Source organism: Hippocampus comes, unplaced genomic scaffold (genome assembly GCF_001891065.2).
Source record: "Hippocampus comes isolate QL1 unplaced genomic scaffold, H_comes_QL1_v1.1 scaffold190, whole genome shotgun sequence".
Classification (NCBI taxonomy): domain Eukaryota; kingdom Metazoa; phylum Chordata; class Actinopteri; order Syngnathiformes; family Syngnathidae; genus Hippocampus; species Hippocampus comes.
In genome coordinates, this window is record NW_017805121.1 from 76511 (window position 1) to 86172 (window position 9662).

The following is a 9662-nucleotide window of genomic DNA, read 5'->3' on the forward strand; positions in this document are numbered from 1 at the left end:
CATGCACTATTTTTTTTGTTTTTCTAGTCATTGCTCAACCTTCACCAGCACGCTCGCCCACGTGGACGAGGCAGCGAAAACGAAAAGGAGACCGTTGCTCGTCATCTTGGCTTGCGCGTCTGCTTCAAATTTGGTTCAAGTTTGAAGGAACCCTGGCAGCAACGCTGGCAAGGACCCAAAAAGGCCATGTTGGAGTATGGCTTCTCACGATGGAGCCGTCTACCAAATTTCGGGCTCCTCGGCGGAACTGGGGCTACATTTTCAAGGATTGGCCTTTCGTATTTCAGAACCAAAAAAACGTCCGCTTTGAACGCAAATGTCAGACTTGCTTGGGCATGAACTGCGACACATTGTAGGCAAACGTTTATTGACATGAGGAAGCGCTTTCAAAACTTTGGACCGTGGCGTTATCTCACGGGCACGAGCGCAAGCGAGACCGCAGACGCCGGACAGAGCCACGACCGCGGGAAAGAAAGTCTTCTTTGCAGAGACGTTGACACGGAGGGAAGCCCTGCCGAGCGATTGACAAATTGCATCGGATCAGGGAGGACGTCGCCGGAGCGTCTTCGTCAGATGGCCGCTCGCACAAAATCGCAATAAGTTAGAAAATCTCCTGCGGATTTCTCAGGGGCCAAAAACTGCCCGCTTCAAAGTCGACGGAGGACGAGCTCGTTTGGCCTCGCTTCGAGATCTTTCTTTTTGCTTACGTGGTCGTCGCGTCGCATTCACGCGCCAGAATCGGAGCTTGGAAAGCTCCCGACCGCCCCCCTTGCGAATTGGGGGCGCGACGCCATTTCCGCTTCAATGAAACGCTCGACTCATGGCGGGTCTGTTCAAAATGGCCTCCACCGAGAAGGACAGGGACTCGCCGGCGGCCATCTTGGCCCCTCCCGGCTCGGACAGCAAGTCCTCGGCGCGCCCGTCGGCCGTTTTGCCGGCCCGCGCGTCCCGGCCGGAGCTTTCCCGGAGCTTGCGCGCCGCCTCCTGCAGGAGCTCCTTACAGTACGGCGCCGCCCCGCCCCCGCCGTCGCCCAGCGAGTGCTGGAGGAGCGAGCGGAAGCCGGAGTCGACGTCGAGCGAGAGCTTGGCCGGGAAGGCGTGTCCGAAGCGCCTCTTTGGCGGGTAGAAAGCGGAGTTCTCCCTCGCGCCGGCGGACGTGGGCGTCGCCCTCAGCGGGTCCCGCGACGAGGCGGCGGCTCGCGAGATTGTAGGCGTTGTAGTCGACGGCGCGGCGCGCCGCCCGGTTGGCGAAGAGCAGCGGCGACGCCCGGCCGCTCTCCAGAAGCTCGCGCTCCTTGTACTCGCGCTCCAGCATGATGCTCTCCAGCTCCTTGTCGGCGAACGCCCGCCTCTTGCGCATGCGGTCGCTCAGCGGCGGGGGCAGCGACGGGCCGGCGGCCAGGAAGGGATCGGACGGCAACGGGCGGAAACCTGTCGTCGGGGGAAACAGCAAAGGTCAGGGGCCGCGTCGCCGTACAGCGCACGCGTCTAGTACGGGAGCTTCCGAGCAAATCTCCAGATGTTTGTCTTGGAAGGACCCCTGCAAAAACCCGATCGCAAAGGAGCAAAGGGCGGCTGCTCGGACCGGCCTCATCTGGGAGGGGGCGGGGTTGGCGCATTTTGCCGAAAACGGCGGAGCCGTGACGGGGCGCTCCCCCTGAGCGACTTGGAGGTCACGTTCAGTCGACGGCAAGCGGCAAAATGGCCGCCGGCTGAGATGGCCAAACGCGGCCGGCCGCCCGACTCATATTCCACAAACGCAACATGAGTGCGAATGGCGCGTTTCGACGGGCGGAGCAGATTCCTGTCAAGACCTGACTTCCCCTTGAAAGCCCCAAAGACCGGCACCGTCGTTGCCAGGTTTTTTTTTTTTTGGGGGGTTTACCTTCCAGGATGCTTTTGGCCAGCAGAGTTGATGGACGAACATGTCTCTGATAGATGGGCCTCCTCTCGGCCGCAACTTGTTTCCCAGACAGGCCTTTCTTGTCCTGAAAAAAAAAGACATGAGGTCACGCGCAAAGAAAACGCCGTCGTCTCAGATCAAGTCCGAACCGCCGTCCGCGTCTTCGTCTCGCAAACAATCGAGCGGACGCGTTTCGTTCACCGATTCTGAGGGCACATCGATCCAAACGAAATAGGACATCGACATCTTTCATGTCTGAAATAGTCGGCCGTGTCAAAGTCGAATTGGAAATCGAGTGGCCATGTTGGAAAATGGACTCGTCAGAACATTTGGTCGGATTAAAACTGATTTTTCTTCACGCTTATTAAATCACGTCAAACTCATTTCAATTGAAAATGTCAACTCATTTTGCATTGCTAAATGAAAAAAAAAAAAAACCTACATTATATTTCAACTGTTTCGCACCCCCCGCAAAGGGAAAAAAAAGAAAATGAAGCTAAAAAAAACTCAAATGGAGAATAATTTCATGAATGAAAAAAAAAAACCCCACAATGGGTCGAAATTTGAGCAGGAGAAGGTCATCAACGAGAAGACGTTCTCGACATTGTTGCAGTCGACGAGTTTGAAGAAAAGAAAAAAGGTCAAATCAATGGGGGGGGATTTTCGAAACCGGCCCACAAAATGAAGCCATACAGTGGAAGTAAATACACGCATCGCATCGCTCACTTTTGAACGTTTCTTTCGAGTGGAGCGAGCAGCGGTGCTGCTGTTTGACTTTTCGGCCCGTTTTGCAAACGCCGAGTGCAGACGGGCGACTTTGCACTCGGCGGAGAAAGCGCGTCGGAGCGTTTTGGCCCGCTCAACGGCTCCGAAGCGAGTCGGGTCGCCGTTCGCGCGTCGCGTCGCGTCGCGTCGCTCGGCGTCGGGCGGCCCTCTCACCTCGGTGGCCTGCTGGCGACGCAGCGCCACCTGCGCGGCCATGACCCGCTGCCGCTCCACCACCAGCAGGCAGTTGGCGCACTGGCAGTCCCTCCAGCGGCAGAAGCGCTTGTGGCCCTTGAGGCACGACACCACGCCGTGGTTGCGGCACCGCGCGCACTTGGGCGTGCGGCTCAGCTTGCGCCGCTGCTCGCCGGGGCTCAGGCCTCCGGGGAGGCCCGGCCGGGCGGCGTCCACGGCGGCGGCGGCGGCGCGGGCCTCCCCGCCGCCGTCGCCGTTGTCTTCCTCGTCGTCGTCGTCGTCGTCGCCCTCCTCCTCCGCTCGCTCGTCGGCCTCCGCCTCCACGCTCTCCACGTCGATCTCGAACTCGCAACCCTCGGTCATGTCGGCGAGCGCCCTGAGCGTCAAAAAACACGCAAGTTGCTTTTTAGGTGCCGCGTCTCACTGCGTCGAGCGTCGCCCGCACGCATGACCGCCAACTGTACTCGTCGCGTTTTCCATTGGAAGTTCAAATCTGGACGCTCGATGGCCGACACGTTTATTTCGTCTGAAGTCGTATTCTGCGCTTTTTGAAATTTTGAAACGGACCTACTGCAACCAGGTCAGGGTCAAATTGATATTTTTTTCCCCTTTCCATTCAGTTTCACGCCCCCCACCACCCAAAAAAAAAAAAAAAACGAAACGAAAGGAAATTCAATATAGGTCCGAGGCGGCCTATTTTCACGGCCTTATTTGAGTCGGATAGAGAGATGGCGAGATCCCACGACAGCATTTTTCTGTCTGCCGTGTTGACAAAATATGCACGTGCGGCAGCAAGAGATCGTCTTTCATTTCATTCAACACTTTGAAAAAATCCCCAGCGTATTTCTGAAGCCACGAATTATGATGAACACTACATGAATTCCCCCAAAATAATTCTGTCAAAAATACAGCATTCTAAACCAGACTGGACTTGAAAAGTTGTTTAAAATGTTCTTTAAAAAAAAAATAATAATAAATCCAGACTGTCGGAACGGATAATTGAACAGACATGTTTCTAAACGTACAGGTTTCGAATCCAGACGATATGACTAAACAATCTAAAAGAACAAGACCTGTCAAGTGCAGAAAGTGTTCATGGGAAACCCGAAAAGAAAAACTTCCAAGATAGACGAAGCCGCGTCCTCAGTTCTTCAAAAACAAGTGGCGCGCACGCATGTGACACACAGAACGAAGACTAAACGTTTACCTCCTCTCCAAGCGTTCTCAAGCCCGCTGGAAAGTTGCGAGCGCCCAATTAGCGGTGAACGGACACCGTGCGAGCGTGCGCCTTCGCGAGCCTGCCGAGCGGAGTTGGCCGTCGCCTCGCCGGCTCCCGGCGACTCCCCTCCCGAGGCCGCGCCCACACCGCGCCGATTGGCCGCCGTCCGAAGCAAATTCAAACAAAGCGACCAATGGGGAGGCGCCGAGCTTCCGGAGCGGTCGAATCCGCCCGGTGACGCTCGACGAAAGTTGACGTTGACAATTTAACAGCCGTCAAGTTGTCGTTTGAAGTCGAACAAGTGGAAAAGGGCCTTTTGTGCGGCGCCGTTGTATATTGACGTCTGGCGTTGATCGAGCTAGGCTAGTTAGCTCATCTCTTCGAGAAGCGTCTTCTTTGGATGTCATCTTAAAATGTCTCCGAGCAACACGTTTGCGAGGGAGCGGGCTCTCTCTTTGCCTCTCAGTCGTCGGTTAGCCGAGGCGCACTGCAACTTTGTGGTGACCTCGCAAAACCCCGCGGGTCAATTGGGGGGGACACCCACTGAGCGACACTTCCAATGGCCGACTGAGAATTCACCAAGAGCAGTCCTCCGAAGACGTGCCCTCGTCTATGGTGTGATGACGTCAGGAGCCATCCAAACAATTCGGTCTGAGAGGAGGACATCAGTAGTGCCATCCAACTGGCTGCCGAGCGTGGAAAAGCAGCCTGAGATGCTGAAGCAACATGTGTGTATCTGTCTTATTGTTATTTCATTCCATTTATATATCTATATATAGACATATATATCGAGATATAGATAGAGAGAGAGAGAGAGAGTGTGTGTGTGTGTGTGTGTGTGTGTGTAGACAGTATATACAGTATCAGTGGTTCTTAACCTGGGTTTGGTTCGACCGAATTGGTCTCAGGGGTTCGATGGAGCCTCTGCCATGGAGGTTGAGACACACCCGACTCAACATGTCAACGACTTCTGACACGCCCGCTTGGCCATCACTGGCTGGTTCATTTTGTGCACAATTTTAAAAAAAATATCATTATGTCTTTTTTCTGTTCATAAATGCGTTTTTTTTTTACGTCTTGAATTTGTAAAAAAAAAAAAATCATATTTTTATTTTTCAAAAATGAAGGGTTCAGTCAATGTGCATATTAGAATCCGAATCATCTTTACTGGCCAAGTATGTCCAACACACAAGGAATTTGTCTCCGGTAGTACACGCTGCACGACTATCATCATATCAACTGGTTGGTTGGGTTCGGGACCTCGAACAAACTTAAGAACCACTGGCATTTATGAAATGAAATAACACGTGTTGCTTTAGCATCTAAGTTTGCTTTTACACACACACACACACACACTTTTCTTGGTTTGACAGTTTATTTTCCGTCACTATTTCAGTTGCATTTCTGAGTAACGTTGTTTGTTTTGTTTGTATCATGTCTTTTTGCTGTTTTTTTTTCTTCTTCCTTTCAAGAGGTCGTTCCAACCCCCTGCAGTCAGGGTCGAACATAGATGCCAGAGTTGGATGAGTCAAAAGTGGGGCGCTACCAGCATTTGGCTTTCTAAACGCTCGCCGGTCCTCGCAACTGAACAGAGACGCACGACACCATACCGGGTGCCCAGAGTTGGCGCTCCCGAATCCACAAAGGACGGGCCACGGCGACGCTCCTCGAACTCGGCCCGAATGAGCCGACCGAAGCTATGAACGAATCCGAGGTGTGCGGCCAAAGGACCCTTCCACAAAGCACGACGTAAAGAGGGCGGTCTGGGCGGTCCGGGGACCGAGGAAACGGGAGCGCCTTGTACAAGTCTGCCGATGTCAGCGAAACCGTCTTGTTGTTTTCTGTACTCGGCTCGTCTTTTCTTGTCATCTTTGGCGTCGACGCGCTTTCTTTGCATGCGCTTCCGTCGGGCTGAAGGCGCACACCCGTCATGGAGTCGCATCGTACGTTTGCGGCGTGGACTCGGCGTACACTTGCACTCGACTCACCGCCGCTGGAAGAAGCGGAAGTGTGCTGCCTGCCTGCGGTTCTCCGGGACCCTAACTCTTCCTCCATGTGTGGACGAAGGGGGGGGGGGGGGTTGAAGACCTGCAGGTGCAGCCTGACTCTCCACTTGGTCTCTTAATTTACGACGGGGGTTATGAGCGGCCCCCCCACGCCGCAGTTTCCTGGCCAGGAATGCTTTGATCCGACGGGCGCGGGCCCCCGCTCGGGTCGGAGGGATGCGCTCATCACCGGGCTCCGGCCGCCTCGCCAGGTGTAACGCGTTCTCTGTGGCTCATTAAGGGACCCCCGGGATGAGACTTGGAAGGAATTCCTGCCACCCTCTTTGGGAAAGCAAAAAGACAAGTTGCACCGGGAAATGCGGGACAGCCTGTCGACCTTCAAGGTCTTCCAGAGGTCTTTGTGGAGAGGCTCCATTTCTTTGAGAGGGGGAGTCCTGGCTTCTCCATAACCCCCCCCCCCCCCCAATCCCCCCGTGAGGGCAAAGCCAAGGCTTGAGCGTTTTTATGAGGGAACCTGCTACCAATGCGTAGGCCCCTGCCGCACGTTTTCCAGCTGCGGGCCCGGATCACGATCTGGGAACGCGGGACCCAATAAAAACTGACCCCGGACGCATTCGAGGTCTTCCCTCGCCTTCGGAGAAACGCGATCAAGAGCCCGGTCGCCGCGGCCAACGGTGACTTTTTAAGGTTCCCCCAACTGAAGGCTTCGGAGACTGTCCACGCTGTTTTTCTGTCATCTGAGGGGGTTCTTGGGACACATTCCTGAAGCGATTCCGCCCCCTTGTTTTTGAAGACGAGCAGGGGTGATTTGAAATCGGTGTTGGGAAGGACCAAGCGCTTGCTTCTCAACGGCTTTCACTGCTTCGTGATGTACTTCCAAGTCCTTCCAAAAGGGGGCGGCAGAACTCAGTGGTCGAGTCGTCCTCTCCCAACCCACAGGGTGCGGGTTCAATTCAATCCCTGGCCATTGCGACCTTGTCAAAGTGTCCTTGTGTAAGATACTGTGCCCCCCCCCCCCCAATTCCCCGGTTGCTCCTGAGGCGGCGTCATCAGTCGGAAAACGAGGAAACAAACACTCCGGCCCGCTTGTTTGGGATTCGCGATTGAAACGTCGAGTTTAGGAAAAAAACGCTCCGGAGTTGTTTGACGGCGTTCTCGATCACGCCGTGTGGGCGTTGGAGCCCCCTTTGGCAGCTCGGGAGAAGCGCCCACGTCGAAGCGCCAGACGTCGTCCCACTCCGGCTAGGAAACGCGACGGACCGGCGCCGACCAAGCGGAGGCGTGGCGCGCATTGGACGCGTGCTGAGTCGACGTTTGGCCGCCAGATGGCGCCATCGGTCTTCTTATTCAAGCGTTGGCGTCAAAGTCAGGTCGTGGAGGGCGGCCTTCCCGCATGCTTTCCGAGTCGTCTCCCCGTTGCAACGCACCTGATTCAAATGAACAGATCATCTGCAAGCTGTGCGGACGCCTGACATTGAACCTGCTCTTATTGGAACGAAACGACTCCGGTCGTGCTGACCTCACCGTCTTCCAGCCTTGTTGTCCCGTCAGCCTTCTTGACGAGTTGTTGCATGATCGCTAACATGAAGGGGAACCGAGTCCGAGACGTTTGTACGTGACCCGATGCTGTTGACGGCAATCTTGAAGCCCTCATTTGTTTGTTGGGCTTTTGTTTTGGAATTGGCCCTCGAGGGGGCGCGTCGGCAACGTGCTGGTGTCGTGCACGGCGTGAACGATTGTTTTGGCAACTATGTGAGCGCTTTCGATCGCCACCGTGCCTCGAACGCTCGCTCATTTCATATGATTAGCGATGGCCAACGAGGTAGCCAGTCGTTGATCTCGGCATTAGATGGGCGTTAGCGACTAAATGATGGAGGGCCCCTCCAGCAAGTTTTGATCAGCCCGACTTGTACCTTCCAACAAAATGTAAGACCAAAATGCCACTTTAATTCTGTGTGTGTGTGTGTTCTTTTACTGCACCAGGAACAGAAGAGACTGTGAATCCAGTTTCATGCTCCGCTGCCTATCGGTGAGGATCCACTCCTCAGCTCCACAAGCTTCGATGCGACCCAAGAGCGAAAAATTCCCCAATTGTCAGGTTGGCTCATTCACACGCCGCAGTGTCGGGCAGTGAAGCCGGCCCTCTGATGAATCATCCGCATTTGGGGCACCATGAAACGTCGACCGCATCCGTGTGTTTGCAGGCCACCCTTTGAGGAACTCGTCACGCGGCTCCAACCGACCGTCAACGCTTCTTTTTGAAAACGTGCTCTTTTTGTTTACTTTGGCGGGCACTTGGGTTGAAATTGTTTCCGTCTGATGTCGGCCTTGAGCTTGGATGCGGGCGGGCTTGTCTGCCAACTAGCGGTGAACACTGTTATTACAATTTAAAACCGCCCCGCCACAGAAAACGTCTTGATTTAGTGTTTGAGAGTGCTGATGTTTGAATCCAGCCCCCCCCCCCCCTTGAAATGTTGAGAGGCGACTTGTGACACTGACCGAGGCGATTTCTCTTTGCGTCATTCCCGTTTGAGTGCACCAAAGTGGTCGCGGCAGGGCAGCCGTGCAACATTCGCTGCAGTTTCCATTGCCGCCGTTTCTCGTTTATTAGTCACACTCAACACATGCTCACAATCATGACGACATGCTGACAGGAAGGAGACGTAGACGTGCGCGCGTTCACATCAGCGTTTGTCCAGGTCCGGTCCGCACGAAGCCCAAAGCGTTCTAGCCGGACGAGTTCAAGATCCGCGAGTCGGCCGAATCCGAGCGTTCCTCGTAGTCGTCGTCGGGCGAGTACGGGCCCCCCTTGGGCCCGCGGCCGTCCCCGTCCCGGTTGTCGCCGCGGGGCTCCTCGGTGACTCTGGGGTGGTGCTGGTGCAGGAGCGAGGCCCCCCGGAAGGCCGACCCCCCGGGGGCGGCGGCCGGACCGAAGGGCGACGCGTACTGGGCGGCGGCGGCGGCCGAGCGGAGCTGGTACTGCTGCTGCAGGGCCACCGTGTTCCACAGCGTCACGTCGTTGGGCACCAGGGCGCCGGCCGCCCCCCGGCTCAGGGAGTTGCGCAGCACCAGCGGGTAGCGCGGGTGCTGCAGGGGGACCCCCAGGACGCCCAGCGAGGGCGACTCGGACGCGAAGCGCAGCGAATCCGGCACCCTGAAGGCCGAGCCCGCCGACCACTTGGCGGAGGACGCCGCCGGCCGGTAGGGGCCCGGGCCGTGCTCCAGAGCGTGCGGCGGAAGCGGCAGGGGGTCGGGGCGCGAGTCCGGGTGCGGCTGCGGCTGCGCGCCTCCCTCCGGGCCCCGGCTGGACAGCAGCGCCTCGATGGCGCCCACCAGGTCGCCCCCGCAGCCCCGCAGGATGAGCTCCAGGACGGGCGCCTGGTGGCCCGGGAAGATCTTCTTGAGGACCTCCAGCGGGGGTCGCTTGGCCCTGAGGCCGAAGGGCGGGGGGTCGACGGGGCCGGCCGGACCCTCGATGGCCGGCCCCGGACCGGCGGGGCTCCTCCGGGGGCTCTCGGCGGCCGGGGCCTCCTCCTCCCGCGGCTCCGGGGTGCGGCGGGAGTTTGCTTTGGAG

At 56.6% G+C, this 9662-nt stretch overlaps 2 protein-coding genes and 1 long non-coding RNA gene across 5 annotated transcripts in view; 1 reads left to right on the plus strand and 2 right to left on the minus strand.

The window, feature by feature from the left end:
• Positions 1–347: 347 nt before the first annotated feature.
• Positions 348–4160, minus strand: dmrt2a (doublesex and mab-3 related transcription factor 2a). Of its 3 annotated transcripts, XM_019865922.1 has the most exons (5): positions 4071–4160; positions 2843–3239; positions 1886–1988; positions 1270–1431; positions 348–1079 (listed from the first exon to the last, which is right to left on the minus strand). In XM_019865922.1, the coding sequence occupies exons 2-5, from the start codon at positions 3224–3226 to the stop codon at positions 802–804; spliced, it is 927 nt and encodes a 308-aa protein (XP_019721481.1). In that variant the 5' UTR covers positions 3227–3239; positions 4071–4160; the 3' UTR covers positions 348–801. The 3 variants fall into 3 exon arrangements, with proteins under 3 accessions (XP_019721481.1, XP_019721479.1, XP_019721480.1); XM_019865920.1 differs by having other exon boundaries at positions 884–1431; positions 2843–3245; XM_019865921.1 differs by lacking the exon at positions 4071–4160 and adding an exon at positions 3937–4034 and having other exon boundaries at positions 884–1431.
• A 3385-nt stretch (positions 4161–7545) lies between these two features.
• On the plus strand, positions 7546–8543 carry LOC109513495 (uncharacterized). Its single transcript, XR_002167778.1, has 3 exons — positions 7546–7699; positions 8072–8186; positions 8293–8543. It is a non-coding gene; the product is annotated as an uncharacterized LOC109513495 (long non-coding RNA).
• A 121-nt stretch (positions 8544–8664) lies between these two features.
• Positions 8665–9662, minus strand: part of dmrt3a (doublesex and mab-3 related transcription factor 3a) — a 3931-nt gene continuing 2933 nt past the window's right edge. Inside the window, 1 exon segment of the mRNA XM_019865923.1 lies at positions 8665–9662. This exon segment is cut by the window's right edge and continues 20 nt beyond it. Within this exon segment, the coding sequence (XP_019721482.1) occupies positions 8816–9662 (847 nt within the window). The 3' untranslated portion in view covers positions 8665–8815.

What these genes read in the sequence shown, in the direction of transcription:
- dmrt2a (XM_019865922.1), bottom strand. Translation starts at nt 3,226, where the DNA reads ATGACCGAGGGTTGCGAGTTCGAGATCGACGTGGAGAGCGTGGAGGCG. An exon ending in GGCCAAAAGCATCCTGGAAG is followed by an intron (nt 1,432 to 1,885) that starts GTAAACCCCCCA and finishes CCCCGACGACAG; the next exon opens with GTTTCCGCCCGTTGCCGTCC. An exon ending in CGAGCTTCTGGAGAGCGGCC is followed by an intron (nt 1,080 to 1,269) that starts GGGCGTCGCCGC and finishes CGGCCAAGCTCT; the next exon opens with CGCTCGACGTCGACTCCGGC.